Source organism: Electrophorus electricus, chromosome 20 (assembly GCF_041902795.1).
Source record: "Electrophorus electricus isolate QZ-2024a chromosome 20, ASM4190279v1, whole genome shotgun sequence".
NCBI lineage: Eukaryota > Metazoa > Chordata > Actinopteri > Gymnotiformes > Gymnotidae > Electrophorus > Electrophorus electricus.
Genome location: NC_137516.1, coordinates 7,267,501 through 7,287,500, shown reverse-complemented (window position 1 = coordinate 7,287,500; position 20,000 = coordinate 7,267,501). Strand labels below are relative to the sequence as shown.

General features: G+C 49.3%; 1 protein-coding gene across 4 annotated transcripts in view; it reads left to right on the top strand.

The window, feature by feature from the left end:
- Positions 1-20,000, top strand: part of mib2 (MIB E3 ubiquitin protein ligase 2) — a 43,895-nt gene that overhangs the window by 17,143 nt on the left and 6,752 nt on the right. For all 4 annotated transcript variants that reach the window (XM_035536347.2, XM_081703529.1, XM_081703528.1 and 1 more), the window contains 10 exons: positions 7,278-7,384; positions 8,281-8,475; positions 8,944-9,086; positions 9,318-9,425; positions 9,880-9,984; positions 10,886-11,048; positions 11,648-11,781; positions 12,238-12,386; positions 13,747-13,903; positions 14,635-14,789. In XM_035536347.2, coding sequence (XP_035392240.1) covers positions 7,278-7,384; positions 8,281-8,475; positions 8,944-9,086; positions 9,318-9,425; positions 9,880-9,984; positions 10,886-11,048; positions 11,648-11,781; positions 12,238-12,386; positions 13,747-13,903; positions 14,635-14,789 — 1,416 coding nt within the window. The remainder of the gene's footprint in view (positions 1-7,277; positions 7,385-8,280; positions 8,476-8,943; positions 9,087-9,317; positions 9,426-9,879; positions 9,985-10,885; positions 11,049-11,647; positions 11,782-12,237; positions 12,387-13,746; positions 13,904-14,634; positions 14,790-20,000) is intronic.

Genomic DNA, 20,000 nt, shown 5'->3' with positions numbered 1-20,000 from the left:
AGTCCCCAAGGATTGGAGCCTCCACCACTAGCAGCCGGTCGTGTAGGAGGGGAAGCCTGTGCTTTCTGACTTGGAGTCAGTGGCAGCGCACCGCAAGTTGATACGTATATGAACGATGTACAGTATAATAATGGGTTTGATTGACAGTCGAGTGCACTAATTTCCTCAGTAGGGAAAAATGGGCTATTTTTACCCAGTTCAGCTCGTTTTATTGTAACCTGAATGACTAGTTGATTCAGATTTGTATTGACGATGTATTTATATGTGGTAATTTCAGTTCAGTCTTTCTTTGTTCAGATCTGTCAAGTTATCCCAGTCCACACATGTACATGTGTAAGAGCCACAAAATCGGAGCTCAGCCAAACAAAATGTCTCCGTGCAAGAGTTGTTTATTGATTTAGGGATGTTGACAAATCTGTCCGATTCCCCTCACAGATACTCCTCACACACTCACTCACTCTCACTCTCTCTCTCTCTCTCTCTCTCCCTCCCTCCCTCCCTCTCTCTCTCTCTGCCTCTCTTCTCTCATTCTTCCTCTCTAAATAAAGCAATTTTTTTTTTCAAAGTCCAAACACAAACATACAGCCGGAGAGAGAGCCTGCACCGCACTCTGCGTGGTTACTCAAAAACACTCGACCCCTTTCTGTCAACAAAATTGCCAAACGGTTCCTTTTTTTGGAGCAAAGCTGATTTAAGGCTCCTTTTATGCAACATGTGGCGCTGTGAGTGGCCCCGTGTAGCTCCACTCTGACTGAGACCCCTGGTGCAAAGCCACTTCTGGTTTCACACCCGTCCCCAAGCTTTCTGGCCGTCTCCACAGCTGGACCTGATGGGATTAACGTCCAAGGGCCACTTACGGCTCTGCTTTTCAAAACTGGCGTTTTCTTTCCTCTGTTTTACGTGAAGGCTCTCTCTCAGGCTCCCCTCCAATACTGTCACTTTTTTAAAAAAAAAAACAACAAATTTTTATTCATGGAATGATGAATGATAACGATTGTGTTTGCCAGTAGAGGACTGGACATTTTGTGAAAGGAGATCACACTCTGATATTTAGAACAGTTGGGCTGAAATAGAATTTTCATGAGTGCCATGATGTAGGTGTGAAGAGAGAGCACACTCTGGAATGTCTCCGTAAGGAGCATTTGTGCGAAATCTGCCAGGTTTTATGACTCTCATTAAAATCCCTCTCCACTGTTTACATTTCTGATTCGCCGCCCTGTGCTGTAAGATCCGTGGCACCCGTGGCGATGTGGAATCTGCCGTCGCCATGACGGAGGCCCTGCGCCCGGGCACGGGATCCGAGCGCCTCGCATCCCCGCCGCCGCAACCGACGTGCAGCTCGTGGAGAAAATTACGCAGATCGGCTCCAGGGTCCAAAGCGCAGGCTGTGCGGACGCTTCTCCTGGACAAACGTGTTTGCACAGATTGCGTCTCGCTTTTTAGCGAAAGAAAGCCAGTGGGCTCCAGTAAGGATAGGGACGGTTTCAAGAGGCAGTAGGCCAAATTGGCATGTTTCGAGAGCGATTATTGTAACTGAGTGGAGAGCCGCACAGCCGACAGGAACCACGTGTGATTATTCAATAAGTTGTGAGGTGACTCAAGGGAGAGAATGCAGCATTAGCCTTCCGGGACCTCTTTGCTTTGTGCGTCCTTGACAGAAAGGTGCCGGTGCTGAACCTTTCAGAAGCCTTCTGCAGATAACCAAAATGGACCCGTCAGCGTGCGTTGGCCTCTCTCACATGCTCAAACCAGCACGGGCAGCCCGAAAGAACTCTCCGGGCTTCCACATGCGCTTAAAGGTGTCGGAAGAAGCTTCAGACTTTTAGCCCTTTGGCGCTTTTATGATTTTAGAAGTTATTATTTATAATTATTTATAATTGAATGAAGCAAATGAATAGCTGTCAGGAAGGGCTCTTCCGTTCGAATGATGACTGGTATAATTTTATTTGTTCACCGCCAAAATCAATCTAACAGCCTTCTATTCTAACCTAGCTGAGGCGTATATAGTGGGTCTACAGTGGGGCTGATATGAATATGGCCTGTACCCGTTGCTTGACACTCTGCATGGGGACAGCTGTCTTCTGAGGGACGTTTGTGCGCGCGCGTGTGTGTGGTGTAGTTGGGCTTTGCGCCATATGGACTCCCATATGTTTATCAAAAGAAGGAAACAAAACATTCCCCAGCTTGCTAATCGGCTCCGTCGCGCAGCTAGCTAGCTGCTGTCATGTTTTCTTAGCTGTTAATCCCTGTCCTGTGGTAGCCAGCTGTCTTTACGGGTCCGTTTCATTGGTGCTAACCCTGGTCCTACCCCCGTTCGCAGTGACGTTACAGGAGGGCCACCAGCTGACTCGGTATCAGGTTAATGTGTTAATGAATAAACTTCAAAGTAATTCCGCAAAAAAATATTTATCATGTGACCAACGTGACGACCACCATCATCCTAGCCGCTGTGCGCGTCCTGCTTACGGTTCCTAGATAATTACAGAGGAGGATTTGCACAGCAAAAGTGAATCGATGCCTTCAGGTTTTTGCGAATAGAACTGTAAATTATTGGGGACTCTGCTGGACACACAGAGGCGATGTCAGCGGGAAGCGGAGTTCTGAAAAAGTCCCGAACATTACCATTTTTACGTTTATGGCATTTCGCGTTTATCCAAAGCGACTTACAGTTATGACTGATCACAACTGAGCTATTGAGGGTTAAGGGCCTTGCTCAGGAGCCCAACAGTGGCAACTTGGCAGCGTTGGGGATTGAATCCACAATCTTCCAATTACAAGTCAAGTACCTTAACCACTGAGCTACCGCTGCCCACTACCACTCACTGAAATCCTACTCGGGTATCATCCTTGTTCCATGCCCCCGCCTGCGGCTGGAAAGCGAAGTGTGTTCGGGAATCGATTGGCGTCTGCACAGTTTTCGAAGTCCTGCAGCGTTAAGTGAATGCAAGTCGAACTCCTGGGACCAGAGCTTGGTACACCAAAGCCACTCTGAACGAGATACTGTGCCTGGGCTTCCAAACATGCTCACACGGTTGTGTTAACTCACACTGCATGCTGCATAATAGGGGAATGGCTGACCACACCAGTGTCATGTTTGTCTAAGAGGGGTGTCAGAAAACAAACCCTGATGTTGGGTAATCAGCTGTCTGACGTCAGAACGCTCCTCAAGATGTAAATGCAATACAAATGTGTCTCAAATCTCAGAAGACTTGGGTCATCTAGCCCGTCATCCTCTTCCCTCACAAGAGGAGACGGCGCAGATGCTGTGTTGGCAACTGATGCGGGCCTAAGAACGGGGCTACGGATCGCGGTCCTGGCATGTACCGCGGCAGTGTGTTGACATGGCACATCGTATGGTTTTACGTTTTCATTTGTGTGTCGGTAATCTCAGTTTGTGAAACCAAGTTTGCACTCGATGGCCCGGAAAATCTCGTCCGCGTTGAGGAACCACAAAGAGGCAATAAAACCAGAACCTCATCTCGCAGTCATAAGCTTTCTTCATGTTGGCTTGTGACCAAGCCAACGCACTTGGCACAAGTAGACTAATCGCTCTCTCAAATGGCTCACATAATCAAGAAGGTGTGAAGGTGACTTGCTGCTAGATAACAGCCTGTCTTTTATGATCTTCAGGGGCCCTCTCACTGAATGTCCGAATACCAACTGAACTTAACCATAACTAAAGAAAATAAGTCAAACAGTTTCTCTTACTGTGAATAAAAGTAAAGGTACTCCCTCATCCCTGTTTCACCCTGTCTCCGAAAAGTACTTGTATCACATTCATTCTAAAGTCTGATGGAACCTCTCTAAAGCTCACTGTGATTCAGGATACCTTGTGTTTGATGGACTGTTGCAGAACATTGGCAAAAACTGGAACCAAACAAAAAGTTGGAACCCTGAACTGTTTGGATATACTTGGGTAAACCAAGTGTGAAACATTTAGAGCCTTATTAGAGCTTTCACAACGTGTAGCGGGATAGCTTCTGGAAAGCATGCAACTGCACACATTAACATTTAAATGGTATCGGTGTCCTGGTTTCATTTTTGGCAGAGGCCCTATAGAGTCCAAGGAGGAGGGTGTAAAACCCAATAGCCATATTTACAGTATATACAGGTATATATATAGTTTGGTTAGGTTTGCCCACTTACTGGAACACATGACAGGAGAAGCAGTACATGAGATTTTAAAGCAAGAAATGTTGCAGAATCTCAGAAATGTGCTAAACGGTGTTCCCCTTTTCATTGCACTTGGTTTAGATGGAGTTTATTTGCACAAAAGAAGTCTCTATCCCATAAGTATGTTGCAGGAGTCCCAGGAGTCCCAGGAGTCCCACTGCACTCTCCCTGCAGTGATGTTAAGGAGGGGTCGATTTTTGAGCAATGCTAAGCAGCTCCCGTGTAGCACACAAATTTAGCTCAGGCATGTCAGCAGGAGAACTACAAGTACTAGTCAGGACTGTGTCCATAACATTAGGTTTAGGTCGGTGGTTTTCAGACTTGGAGATTTTAGGACCCACATTTTCCTCTGGTTTCACTAAAACCTATGCAACAGGAAGAACTTTCCTCCTTGCTAAGTCACTCCCCCTTATACAACTGATGCTGGTGACCAGTAACTGGTCAAAAAGGACCAACTAAACAAAAAGAATGCAGGAGTATCAGTATATGGACAAAAGAACGAGAATAAAAAAACCTTACTGACTCCCCAGCTGTAAACAGGAGAATATGGCCAATGATAAGCAAATTAAAAGGCACCCACCCGTACAACTCGTGATTAAATTATATTTGGTGGCCCTGAAGGTGGTTAAACACTAGAACCATGATCCATCTGACCAGGGATTAACAATGATTCTACCAAAGCAGAGAAGCTAAAACCAGGAGACAGAATATAATCCACAGGTGTTAATCCTACAAAGGAATGTGTCTGTTGTGACCTCGTAGTGTCTACTGAACAAGGCACCCCTCCTAGCACACGTCAACAGTGTCATTTATATAGGCTTGCATCATCAACCCGACAGCCAATGACGTCGCCCAAGGCCGAGGACGAGCCCACTGGCTTGTGGAGGTGGGCCCTAGCAGCGAAGGACACAAACAGCCTATCGCGAGGCGGCTCCTCCTGCAGTGCTCCACATGGAGCAACCAATCAGAAACTAATATAAACACAGCATGCAATAATTCCATTATTACTTTTAAAATATAGCGCAGGTAGATTGACCAACTTGATTCTCAGGTGTTTTTTGTTGTTGTTGTTGTGTTTTGTTTTTGTTTTTGCCACGCCATAGGAAGTGTGCGATTGCAATCTTTAAAATACATTTTGGGTTCATTAAAAAAGAGAAATACATTTATTGACCTCCATCTTTATTGCATTTATCTGTCCTATTAATGACAGTGGAAGGCCATTCCAAATTGGTTTCAAGTTAACGTCATCAAACCGCTTGAGCACACAGCATTATAGAAAAGCAACAGGCTCTATATAAGTGCATATAGGCGCATACTGAGATAGCATTGCTGGGTTATGCATTCTGTAAGCAAGGGTTATGTAGTCTAGATACTACGGGGCATGCGGTTCTCATTTGGTTCATTTGTTCTCTCTAAGCATTATTCCTCTAGATTTGTTTCCCCCACTCACTGTAGAGTGAACATGAACGTGGACTGATCGTTTTAACTTGATTTTCATTTTGCCACCAAACAGTTGTGAGGTAACCATTAGTGTTGTAGGGTCATCGGGTAGCCATTTGTGGTCAGGGGTTGGAGACCGTTCATGGTAGATGAGCGGGACTGGAAGTGATCCACGGTATGGTGTTCGTCCTGCAGAAGGGGCGTTAGCAGACATCCATGTGTTGGGTGTGCATAATAATATCCGTGGGCCTGCGTGCAGCCTTATCTGGGCTCCGACCCATGCTATAGCATACAATGGAGACCTCTTCATGAACGTAACCAGTCACAGTGTGTCACGCACCCAAACAGAAGGAGATTGTGCTGTCTGGTTGCTAAAGCAGTCCGAGTTGTGCTGGAGTCTTGGTTTAAACTCTTGATCTCTCTCTTACACACACACACACACACACAGGCGGATTATGCCTGACCCTTTGCTCTCGAACACACACCTTGACCGGGACACCCGCAGGTTAGCCAGGCCGGAGATTTGCTGTTCTTCTGCTCTTAGCCGGCGCCGTCATGAGAGCACAGAGCCACCTCACTTCCTCTCCCTGCACCACTTCCATGGACCGTTCCCACCCGTCCCAAATGCAGGGATAAACCTGGGCGAACACCGGGGGGCACATTCCCGCCAGCTAGCCGAGCTCCGTCGGGATGTCGGACTCCTCTCAGTGCAACCGTCGCAGCTGAACCCGAAGGGTTGGCGGTGCCTTCACACCCTCGCCAGGGCAGATCTTCACGATCAGGTGAGCAGAGCAGGGCACGTCCCACTTGGCCACCACGCAACGCTACCGCCCTCGCGGACTGACGCGCCTCGAGCCCCGCGCCGAGGCTGCGGCTCCTGGGAACCGAGCTGCGAAGCGATCGCGGTGCAACGTCTGCGCACACGGCATGACACAAATGTAAATATACACAACGAATGAGACGTTTATGAGAAACCCAAGGCCGTGTTTCTCTCAGAGAAAAAGCTGAGCATATGTTTGCTATATCCGTTTGGCACACGCTGCTCTGGGATAAAGGGGCTTTTTCTCTTTTTCCCAATCCGCAGTTCATGCCTCCATTGCCTTTCCTTTGTTGTTCCCTGTTTGTTTTCCACTTTAATCATTGCTGATCCCTCTCCTTTTCTGTGTAATCAGAAGCAGATTCAGACTTTGACATGTTTGATTTAAAAGTTGGTCCAATCCCCCCCCCCCCAGGGCATTACGAGAACCTGAGGTTCCATATGCGTCAGCTTCCTCGTACTGTTTTCACTAAGAGCTGGCAGATTTGAATTATCATGTCGAATTTTCAAACACATTTTTGTTTCTTTGTTTGTTTTCCCCTGTGGCAAAAGGCACGTATCTGTACTTTATACAACGTGGAGCTCGCAGCACGCATCAAATTAGCGAGCGCTTTATGCAGCGGCACCAGCTTTGTTAAATCACCGCACTGCGATCCTGGCAGCGCGTCCGCGTTATCCCACTACTGAGGATGCGCGCGTGCTCATGTGAGAAGTCAGCAGTGTTCGAAATAAAGTGCTTGTTTTTTCAGGAGGTTTACGAGTATATCCGTAGGCCTTTTTCAGGTCGTTACCCCCCCCTTCGGATCAGACACAGTGTGTGAAGTACCCTCGTTTCCCCTGAATGCAGAACGAGTCTGACGCCCAGGCAGAACCTCGCCCGGATCATCCTCAAAGGGATCTTTCAGGGTGTGAAGGTCATCCGCGGACCCGACTGGGACTGGGGCAACCAAGACGGTAAGCAGAGGTGTCGGCCGTTCACATGGTCACGATAAAATAAAATAAAAAACGTCTCCCACAGTCACGGATCTCGTTGGAAATCCGTGTTTTTTTTGGTTTAAGTGCCTCATTGAAAGCTCATAGCTGGAGCGCGAGCTTTGGAGGTCCTCCTAATTAGCTGGCGTCTAATCAGATGGCTTCCAAAAAAAGCCACGTCCTCGTGACGGCGGGTCCCTCGTTGTGCGCTCCGAGCGCAGAGTTTGCGTTCGCCCAAAGAGCGGCGTCTAAATTTAGCCTGGGCTAAAGCCCAGCCAGCCGGAGCAGTCCTGACTAATTACTGTTATATTGTCCCTTGACGTTGTTGTTGTAAAGGGGAGAGGAAATGCGGCATAATGTCAGATTAACCCTTTAATCCTCCAGTCGAGATGTTGCGCGGGTGGCCGAGGGAAGTGTGAGTCTGCCTTTGTGTGTTCTTGCTCGACTTTTGATGGGTTCGTCTTCTGAAAGTGTATTCTGAAGTGGCCCTTTTAAAGTGTCTTCTACATATTGTGTTTGCGTGTTTTGTGGGGTAGGCGTAGCTGATACTGGTATTACTGCTGATTAGACAGTGTCATTGGTATTTATGGTTAAAAGCTTGTCTGCATAGAGCTAACTAGAGTTTTGCTTGTGCACCTATGATGACCCATAATCCTAAAAACCCTCCCTCCTGATGTGAAGTAGTTTAAAAGGTTCTTGAAGGTTCACTGGAGTTCCTAAGGGTAGAAAATCAACCCATTTCCCCTCCTAACTCACCTGCCAGCTTGTTTTCCTGTCCCATGTGCCATGAGTCCCCCAACCCCCCCCCGCTGTGGCGTTGACCCCTGCCCCCTGCCCTCTCCCGCATGTGCCCGCGTGCCGCTGCCCGCCGTGAGCAGGAGGCGAGGGTAAGGTCGGCAAGGTGGTGGATATCCGGGGCTGGGACCAGGAGTCCGGCCGCAGCGTGGCCAGCGTCACCTGGGCCAACGGAACCACCAACGTCTACAGGATGGGCCACAAGGGCAAGGTGGACCTCAAATACGTGACGGACGGCCAGGGCGGCTACTACTACAAGGAGCACCTGCCAAAGTTAGGTGGGACTGGGGAAAAGCTGATCCGAGATCAGTTTTCTCTCGCATTGTTGGAGGTTGAGGTTGGGGGTGGGGACAGGGATGTTTTTATTTCACTAATAAATTACTTAATTAGTTGATTCATTTTACTTTCGGTTGTGCTGTTTCTAAGTGTTTGCGGAACGTGGCCACTAAAGTGTGTCTGTGTGTGTCTGTGTGTCTGTGTGTGAGTGTGTCTGTGTGTGTGTCTGTGTGTGAGTGTGTGTGTCTGTGTGTCTGTGTGTGTCTGTGTGTGAGTGTGTCTGTGTGTGTCTGTGTGTGAGTGTGTCTGTGTGTGTGTCTGTATGTGAGTGTGTCTGGGTGTGTGTGTGTGTGTCTGGGTGTGTGTGTGTGTGTGTGTGTCTGTCTCTGTGTGTGTGTGTCTGGGTGTGTGTGTGTCTGGGTGTGTGTGTGTCTGGGTGTCTGTGTGTGTGTGTGTGTGTCTGTGTGTAGGTGAGCACACAGAGCTGCAGAGACAGGAGAGTGCCGACAGCCACACGTTCCAGCAGGGTGACAAGGTGAAGTGTCTCCTGGAGGTGGACATCCTCCGACAGATGCAGGAGGGCCACGGAGGCTGGAACCCTAAGATGGCAGAGGTGAGGCACGCTAACCTGGGGGCCTTACCATCGTCACGCGAAGGGAGCGTGCCTCTTAATCCATGTCTCTGGACTGCCAAAAGACTCACCACCAGATAGAACTAAACAAAAAAGTTGTGATTTATGAGGTTGTAACAGAATATCTATCATTTAGAAATGAACGCTCCTTTGTACGTTCCTTCCTTTTTGTGACCGTGTGTGTGCTTTTTGTGGGGGGGGGGGGGTTTGTAGTACATTTGCAGAATTGGCACTGTGCACCGTATAACGGATCGAGGGGACGTCCGGGTCCAGTACAGCAACAACATTCGCTGGACCTTCCACCCTGGAGCGCTGACTAAGGTAAGAGCAGCTGATGAATAACTGGCGTGGGAGTGGTGCAGGGGGGTTCTCAGGCAGGGAGGGCTGCATCCAGAGCAGTAGCCAGGTTACACTGCTTGCTGTACAGACCTGCGTTTGCTAGCCACTGGCCAGTATGATAATGAGTCTGATTTGTTTGTCCTTGTTTGGCTGTACTGTCCTGTCGCAGTGCTGGAAGCCTGACTTGCAGGTTCACTGCAATAGCTGGAGAAACCCAAGTGCTTGTTATAAAGCCTGATTAAGGGCGACATAGGGACACACAAGTGTGTGTGTGCGTGTGCGTGTGTGCCTGTGCGTGCGCGTGTGTGTGCGCGTGCGTGCGTGCGCGTACGCACGTGTGTGTGTGTGTGTGTGTGTGTGTGTGTGTGTCTCTCTCTCTCTGTGTGTGTCTCTCCGTCTGTTTCCTCTCTATATGTCTCTCGGTCTTCTGTCGTAGGTGAATACGTTTGCAGTAGGCGAGCTGGTGAGGGTTTTGGATGATACTGAGAGCGTCAAGCGACTGCAGGCTGGCCATGGAGAGTGGACAGACAGCATGGCTTCTGTATGTTCAAGTGAAGCCACACACAAACACAAACCGTGATTCACTGTGACACAAAACACACCCAAACATAATTAAACTCATCAATGGGGTAATACAATCAATGTTTAATTTCTCACTACAGTAGAACAGCCTCTGTGTTGTTAAATGCACGTTCTATATGAAGGGAAGTTATCTTGCCTCATGCAATGAACTTTTCCCCAGTTCAAGCCACCCAGTTCTATAAATATATAAAACTCCAAGACAACTGATCTGATTGGTTGATCTGCCTAGATGGCAGTGACGCATCGTTTTTCTGAAACCCTTTTCCTTAATGTTTTCTCTAAATCTTCCAACAGACTCGTTAAATACTATAGTATGTTCTGCTTCTACTTTTTAATTTAATTGACAAAAATGATTATTACATTTTTTATTAATTGCCAATTATATATACCCTACTTTTTGGCGGAGGGTCTGGATAACATGTTCGCAGCAGTGTTTGTGACATGCCCAAATAACACGGGCACTGTGCCTGCTGTCCCTGAAACAGCCTTGGCTCCTCCCCAATATTAACACCATTTACTGATCTTGCATCTGCTGTAGTCTCCGCCTACACTCGAGATGCGTAGTATATGCGGTTTGCAAAAATGGGCAAATTCTGCACATGCTCTGCTGCTCCAGGTGGCCATATGCCACCCAGATTCTACGGAGAGCATTAGGCACGCGACAGGCACGAAAGTTGGAATCGAAGACCCGGACCACCCTTTCCTTCAGCCGTGCCGATCGCTTCTCAAATGCTAATTCGGGACCGCGGGGGAAAGGCCGCAGATCTCAGCGGGGGCCGCGTAACGGCGGAGCCAGGTGTCGGGTTTTCTCGGGACAGGACTGTTTGTGCTCACTTTGTCTCCTGCGATTGTGTCGTCAGGCCCTGGGCGAGGTTGGCAAGGTGCTGAAGGTGTACGCAGATGGCGACCTGCGCGTGGCGTTCGGGGGACAGACCTGGACCTTTAACCCCGCCTGCCTGTCGGCTCAGCCCGGCGAGGTGGACGCCAATCTCATGACTGCCGAGAACCCAAGCGAATCCGGAAGTAAGAGCCGGCGGCAAGCAGCCGAGTCTGTGGCCGCACCCCCGAGCCAGAGCCCCTCCTCCTTCGGCATGCTGCTTTGGTTTGGCTATCATGCCTTTTCTCCGTCTCTCTCTTCTGTTTTATCCTCTGTGTTACAGGTCATTTCTGCACGCCGTTTTTAACAAGCATAATGTGCCCTAACGTCCTCCGCCTGCACAAATTCGCTCATTCGTCCTCGTTACTGCATGAGCGCTGTGCTTGTGCTGTGCTTTCCCTTAAGCGCTCCATCCTATCAGAGGCGGGTGGAGGTGCTGCAGTCTTTTTGCCCCATCTTGCGCAGAGTGTAGAAGTGTGGCTCCTTCACGTCAAGTGCTTTTTCACTCTCTCTCTCGCACAGACTCACTCTCTCTCTCCCTCACAACGCGTGACGCGGCTCGCGGTGCTAAGGGGCGCCGGGCTAACACGAGCCGCTTTGCCTCATTCCGCCGGCCTGCGCCCGACTGCTTGAGCTGAGGGGAGCGAACCCTCATCGCGCCTTCCGAGCACGTGACTAAGATGCCCCTTCATCTCGCTCCCCTTCCTCGCCCCGCCCCCTCCCCCTCTCGCTGCCCACTACACAGGCGCGGTGATATCAGTCCTGGAGAAGCTACTGTCCCAGTCCCCGGAGCTGGACAGCCCTGCGCGCCTGGTCATCGAAGCGGCGCACGGCAGCGCGGCCAAAGTCCGCGACCTGGTGCAGAAGTTTCCGGACAAGGTAGGCCAGGAGCTTCCTACGGTCCGACCCGCGCGCCCTAGCTGGTCTGAAGCGGCGGCCCCTGGTTGCGTGCTGTCGGGGTTGTTTGGGGAGCTCTCATAAAATGTTGCTCTTTACACAAATGTGGATATACAAAATCAAAATTGGATGTTGAAATATCCTTATTATTGAAATATGAGTTAAAGAAGCCTGGAAATACACATTAAGCCCATCTAGAACCCCAAGAATGCCATTTGAGTTGCTGTTCTGTGACACTGGTCCTGTTTAAATAAAAAACGACTTATTTTGAAATGGGGACACGCTCCTATGCCATTTGTTCTGCCCCAATACACCTGCAATGGTCATGCGAACTAGTTCAGCCAAGGCGTGGCCGTCAGGTTGTCCCATTTAAGCGACGTCCGCGTAGAAAACCGCCCTCGGTGAAGAGCGGCGTCTCTGTTTTTGCGGCTGTGCAAGGTGGACATTAAGAACCAGGGGAAGACGGCTCTGCAGGTAGCTGCCCACCAGGGTCACGCCGAGGTGGTGAAGATCCTCCTGCAGGCCAACAGCAGCATGGAAGCCAAGGACGAGGACGGCGACGCCGCGCTGCACTACACCGCCTTCGGGTACGTCCCCCGAAGAAACCAAATGAATGATGTTTTTGTGCCACACTAGACCTGGTTTTTGCTCAGTTTTATCCATGTCAGGATAAAACAAGGACCTTTAGGTTGTCCCTATTAAATTAATCTTTAATTCTTCGGTTTTGTGGAGCTTGTAGATGAAAACGTGAACCGAAAATTGAAATAACAAAGTAAACGTGCCCTACCTGCTAGTCAAGTTAGCATAACCCTGAATTCACACTCATGGAGATTTTTGTTAACTGAATGCACAAACCCAACAGTATTGGAAGCTTTGTTTGGAGGCAGGCTCAAGTTGGCTCCACACCGTAGTTACTTGTCTCTTCTTGTAGGTGAAGTTAAACTTCTGGTTTGTTCTAAATTCTGTAATTAATATATGGGTCTTGCTATGTAGTATGCAGTGTTTGTCCCAGTATTACAACATGATTTGTAATGGTGCCAAGATCAGCCGCACTGCATTAGCTAAGAAATCTACCCCTTTGTGTAGAACTTAATATGTGACTGGACCAGTTGGACAACAAGACTGAAGTTGATCAATCTATCAGTGAAGTTGAACCTCGTACGAGGGTTCGGTTTTATAACTCTCGATAAACTACATTTGTAATAATTATTTAACACACGTTAATCATCCACACATTAACAGATTATTATTGGCACATGCTGAGGTGGGCAGTAATGCTACATTTACCCTGTTACAGTTTAGTTAAGTAACATTTTTTAACAGATTGTGCTTTCAAGGGTTGTTTCAAAAGAGCGTACTTTTATACTGTTCCTCGAGTACAATTACGAGGTCGTTTACATTCATCTATGTTCCTTCCGTTATATTTTCTTTCAAAGCACATATTGTGTTTCGTCCTCCTGGTGTTGCCGTGACCGGGGCCCTGTCCGAGACTGTGTCCTCTGCGTTATTCCCTACTGGGGCCCCGAATTCGTTTCATCAGAAAGAACTTGGACCAACTGAAAGCATTTCTTTAGTTCATCAGCTCTTTACATTTGTAACAGGCCTGTGAGGGTCTGTGAAGATGCTGCCATCTTGCTTCAGGTCCTCAGAGAAGCTGTACATGGAGAAAAATGTAGAATCACCGATTCGCTGTTAAAAGTACCATGACAGCCACCTATTTTAGTTTGTGGGCCAAAATAAATAAACCTTAAATTTGATCTATTGACGTAAATTGCTACTCGAGTCTCGTCTTTTCACTAGATCAAAAAGTCCATTTACCTCTACTTGAGTAATTATTCGTTATTATTGTAAAGTAACGATAAATTTAGTTGAGTGGAGTGTTTGGTCCCTGTCCCCCCCCCTGTGCTGGTGCATCAGCAGCCCGTGTCTGTGTCTGGTCGTCTGCAGGAATCAGGCGGACATCGCCCGCTTGCTCCTGAGCAGAGGAGCCAACGCCAACCTGCTCAACAACTCCATGTGCACGGCGCTGCACATCGCCGTCAACAAAGGCTTCGCCGACGTGGCGCGGATGCTGACGGAGCACGCAGCCGACGTCAACCTGCAGGTGCGGCCCGCACGCGCCTTACCTCCGCCGGTCTGGACATGGGCTGCATCTACCGCGAGCACTCTGCTCCCTGTGTGGATTCGCGCGCGCGCGTGCGCGAGCACACACACAGCTCTCTTGCATTGTTAGAAAGAGCGAGGCCATGCCCAGCAGCGGTGATGATGGGTACGGAGTTGCTTGGTTTGGGCGGCTCACGTCACGTTTTCCACTTGAGCTGTAGGAGACTCAGCTGGAGTGGAAGAGCTTCCCCGAAGGTGTCTTGGAATGAGCGCACACACACACACACACACACACACACACACACACACACACACACACACACACACCCTCCCCCCGCCACCATACACTCATACACGACCTCAGTTCACACGCATTCAAGAGGCAGCGTAGAAAAGCCCTGCACAGTGGTCATCACACTCTAGATACGACCGCACTGCGCCGCATGACACAGCTGAGTCCAGGGGCAAGCAGCTTTAAAACACCGACCCCACCGAAAACCCAGGGTGCGGAACCCACTGATGTTTAAGAGGCTGCTGCCGGCCCACTCTCCGCCTACGTGGACGTCCTTGGCGTCCGAGGGGATTGTGGAATGGGGTTAGACTCAGTGAAGAGGCCAACAGCTGTGTGATGTAATGCCTGAGTGCTGAGGGTTTTTTTTTTGTTTGAGACTATTTGGAGTATGCGTGTCGGCGAGCTCACTGTCTCACGGCGGCGATGTCTCTGGTTCGCAGGACTCGTACGGGGACACGCCGCTGCACGATGCCATCTCCAAGGACTTCAGGAGCATCATGGAGATCCTGACAGCCGTGCCGACCGTGGACTTCTCGCAGCGGAACAACCGCGGCTTCAACCTGCTGCACCACGCCGCCCTCAAAGGCAACAAGCTGTGAGTCCCAACGCCGACGTCAGCGCTAGCGCTCACGCTAGCAACGTTTGGACACGAAAAGGCTCCAACGGCAAACTGAAGGAGGCCCCGGGGTTTGTAGCACACAGAGTTTTATTCCGTTAGCTTGGCTGGCCGGTATGTTTATGATCCAGCTGCAGAGTTGGGGGTTAGAGAAGAAGAGTTTTGGGCTGGGCTAGAGGTTGAGGTCAGGCTTGGCGTTGAGGTTGGCGTTGGGCTTGGACAGGAGAAAAATAAGGCAAGTAAGAAGTGAGAAGACGAAAGCCCAGAAACAAAACCGATTCAAGCGCTTCAAAGGTTCTCCAAGATTATCGAATGTGCAGGGGTGAAACACAACAAGCTCCAAGCTTAAAGCAGTGTAGCTCTACACTTTGCCCTGCGTGTGCCGTGTTTCACTTCTTTTACGGAGACCTGCAAGAAGGCCAGAACAACGGCGGAATTTATGTGAGTGCGATGAGGAGGAACGCCTCTCAGAATCACACAGGCGTAGTGGAGAACCTGAAGTTAGCCCAGACCCCCAGAGAGAAAGTACAAACACGCAAAATTTTTGTTAAGGTAAGGGATTAATTAGTGGTTATATCGAGTACGAGGTGAAGACTACTAGAGTTTGGGAAACATTTAACTTTGACCCTTTGTTGACTTGAGGGGACATTTCGGAGTATGCATTTATGTCCCTTGGACACTGATTTAATACTGCAGAATAAGAGGAGGTGTAGAAGAGCACACTGGTATTCCTGGGGGTGCGTAAACAATAGTGTTCCTAGCGCTGCACCGGTTCCATTTGCTGGGGAAACGGTGGGTTTCTGTCACACGTTGAAGTAGCTTTTTTTCTGCTAACGCATGGGGAAAATAGCCCTACGTTGTGTTTCTTTTTCTCCTGTGATTAGATAGTGTGTTGTCTTGATGGAGTTCTCTCTTGACTGTGTGTGTGTGAGTGTGAGAGAGAGACTCCCACGCCACATCTGTTTGGCAAGCCTTTACTGCCTCTGTCGTTTCCACAGTGATTCAAAGTTCTAGCAGGTCCTACACAATGACTGGCATTTTTTTAATGGCCTCCCTCATCCCCTTATATAATTGCTATCTGGAGGCTACGCTAGCGGTACAGCTTGTTCCGTGACCCTGTTTCCTGCCGAGCGTGTGCCGATTACCGCCGCCAATTCTCAGGCCCGCTCAGGCACTCGGGCGCGGTAGAAGAGGCATGCTGGCTGGCCCGAGGATTTTCAAGGTCAGACCCCGACTGTCTCTCCCCTTTCTGTGCCGACCTCCTCGCGACGGCGAGCCACCCGGAGCTGCGGACCAGCGAAGGGATGAAGCGATGCGAGCGCGGCACCGTGGAGGCTGATGAGGCAGGGGGGGTTTGGGGTAGGGCCTTAAGTGGGGCACTTTATTTGGGATGCGTCCCGTCACTCTGCAACGGATGCTCTCGTTCCATCGCCTCCTGGTGGTTGCGTGCCATGGGGATGAAAAACCTAAATACGGACAGAGTTTGCACGCGCACAAACACACACACACACACACAGAGAGAAACATTCTGACTCTCTCCACCTTTCTCTCTTTCTGTGATCACTTTCTCACTCTCCCTTTCACACACACAAAACACACACTCACAAATCCTTATTCGGACTTCGTATGTGTTTTCAGACACACATGCGCGTGCCCCCATGCATACCCTCCATCACTGTTGCTAGTATATAGCTAAACTCATTAATGAAGGTATATATCCTTAATGTGTATAATGCTATAGAATCTGTCTCAATCGGATTACCACCGCACGATTATCGTGGCCAATAACGATAATAATGATATTGTGAATTGTTAATATCATTATTGGCAACAATAATGATCTATTAAATCCATAGAAAATCGTTTCATGCTCCTCTCAGATTTGCTTCCTCAGCGTTTCTGCGGGTATTCCCATATACAGTTGGTTTTAGTTTTAACCTGTTCATAATTGAAGTAATCTATGACGTGAACCCATGTTGATGTTAGATGTTATGGTAAGTTGTAGGCTACTGATACTATGCTAAGCTAATGATGTTCACAGCTGTAATGCTAACCAATGGTAAATTATAGAATACTTTTGTTCTTTCCTGTATTATTTCAGACCACAACATGACTTGTCAATACCTTGTCTGAAAATCATATGGTGTTGCAAGCCTCCTAAATGACCCCGTGGTGATCACCACCTGACCAGTGTAGTAAGCGCTAAGTTTTTACACGATTGGAAGCTATAACAAATAATAACAATGCTATGACAAATTCATCTTTAACTTTGTTTATAGTGTGTTTTGTCTCTTTTTTTGGCAACTGAATTACAATCAGTATAGGAGTCTAGTGATGCCGGGAGTCCGTAACCACAACTCTACAGATAAGCGTATGAAAATTAATTACACTAATTAATGGATAGCAAAAAGGCAACCAGTTTAGCACATAAACGAAAGATCCATGAAGCCTAACATCTGCTTTAGGCCCTTCCACTGCATTATTTATATCATGTGTATTCTTAACTTATCAGCGTTTCCTTTTTTAATATCACGGTTATCGGTATATGACAACACCCCACCTATTTACAAATCCTCTCATTATTGTGTGTGGAACACACACACGCGCACACAGTCCCTTTACAAAGCACACCCCTGCTTCTTATACTCAGTGCACCATGTAGTGACAGCTTTGTCCTTGTATGGGGGTGAGTCCTCCGTGAGAGAAAGTGTGTGTGTGTGTGTGTGTGTGTGTGTGTGTGTGTGTGTGTGTGTGTGTGTGTGTGTGTGTGTGTGTGTGTGAGAGAGTAGGATAGAAAGACAAAGGTGATAGAATGTGAGAACATCTAGCCTGTCCTAGGCTAGTGGAATCGGCAACCAAATGGCAGATTTGTTCTGGCAAGTGTCATATTTGCAGTACCAGTTTTAACGATTTTGCCCTGACGGAACGACGGAGAATGAGGGAGAGAGAGAGAGTTTCATTTACACAAGTACAAAGCAGCGAGAGAGAGAGTCTGTCTGTCTCTCTCTCTCTGTCTGTCTGTCTCTTCCTTGTTAATGTTCGCTTTGCTCGTCACCTTCCATTTTTCGGCAGTAACGTCCCCGCTTTGAGCTAACTCCAGGGCTCCTGCTCCCACTTGCGATTCGTCTGTCTCCGCAAGGAAAGAATCTGTTTGATTCTGTTTTTCAGGGAGGAAATGGAACCTGGGAAAGGGAGAGTGGTACGTTTCATACGATGGGGGGGCTGTGATGCATTCTCAGTACACACTCACAAACACACACACACACACACACACACGCAAGCACAAGTTCGGTAGCCCCTGGCAGAATAAACATGTCCACACACACTGACCATGCATACGCAGACTCATCCGCATACATACACAAAAAGCACATGACTGGGTATAGTTGGACTGTTTGGAATGTAAAATCAGTCCGGCACACATCTAGCACCTCCGTGACAATCGCGTACACAAACACACACTTTCCCCGCTGGTTACAAAATAAATAGACTATGGATGTGGAATCTTTTCCTGGCTGAAAAGCTTGTACACAAGCCACAGTCCTCACCAAGTGCTGACCATCAGCAGAGAGCACACGCCTGCTTCAGCCCTCGCCCACGTTCAGCAGAGAGCACACGCCTGCTTCAGCCCTCGCCCACGTTCAGCAGAGAGCACACGCCTGCTTCAGCCCTCGCCCACGTTCAGCAGAGCGCACACGCCTGCTTCAGCCCTCGCCCACGTTCAGCAGAGAGCACACGCCTGCTTCAGCCCTCGCCCACGTTCAGCAGAGCGCACACGCCTGCTTCAGCCCTCGCCCACGTTCAGCAGAGAGCACACGCCTGCTTCAGCCCTCGCCCACGTTCAGCAGAGAGCACACGCCTGCTTCAGCCCTCGCCCACGTTCAGCAGAGCGCACACGCCTGCTTCAGCCCTCGCCCACGTTCAGCAGAGAGCACACGCCTGCTTCAGCCCTCGCCCACGTTCAGCAGAGAGCACACGCCTGCTTCAGCCCTCGCCCACGTTCAGCAGAGAGCACACGCCTGCTTCAGCCCTCGCCCACGTTCAGCAGAGAGCACACGCCTGCTTCAGCCCTCGCCCACGTTCAGCAGAGCGCACACGCCTGCTTCAGCCCTCGCCCACATTCAGTAGTGCTGATTTGCAGGGTGTCGAGCTTGGGCCCTTGAGCGGTTGGGTGGGGTAAAGGGTAGGTGGAGGGAGATTGATGGGGTGGCCACTGTCTAGTGTTTCTTCAGGCCCACACGCGTGCGGCTGCACGAGCACGCAAGCAGAAGGTACACATGACTGCATCTCCACTTTCTCTGGCTGTAACTCTTGTCAGACTGCTCACACACACACACACACACACACACACACAATGGATAAGCTACTTAAATGGAAAATGGCCCCCCTCTCTCATGTCGTAGCATGAGAAAAACAACTACAGCCAACGTAATAATTAATTCAGCCTCCTCCATCTGCTGTGCTGACCCAAAAAGACGAGATTTTAATCTCTTTAAGTTGAGAGTAGTATTTGAAAATTGTAATGGTATGTCCGAAATAAACAAGTCAGCGAGCAGCGAGCAGTCTCTCTCTCTCTCTCTCTCTCTCTCTCTCTCTCTCTCTCTCTCTCTCTCTCTCTGTCTCTCTCTCCCCCTCGCCCCCATCTCATTAGTCTTCATGGTTCAGCAGGGGCGACGCTGGGTGTACAGCAGACGGCACAGGAAGGGCTCGGCCAAAGCGGACCGCGAACGCAGCTTACTGATAACCAGCGTTTGTTTGTTTATTCGTCCGTCTGTTTACTTTGCAGAAAGCCCGCACATCTTGCTGGAAACGTAAGATCGCCCCAGAACTATTTTGGGCTCCGTTTCCATGGAACAGCACTCCAGGCAGGATCTGTGGGCCGCACTCGAGGACGAGACGAGGAGACGTCTCGCCTCTGAGTGACCTCAGAGGGCTGGGAGTGTGTTCGGGTTACTTAAGGTTATTGAGTCACGCATAAGCGAGCTGGCTGCGATGGTTGCCTTTATCTGGCAGATGGCACAAGAAGAGTAAATTTAGGCGCGGGCAGGTCCCACCAGGGCCCCTGTGCTCCCGGGTGGTGAGTGGTTCCGAGGCAGGCGGAGGACTCCATCGCCACCTCCTCAACACAGCTCCTTAAAGTGGGAGCCTGCCTGCGTGGCTCCGCATCTACAAACCCCGAGCAAGTGAAAG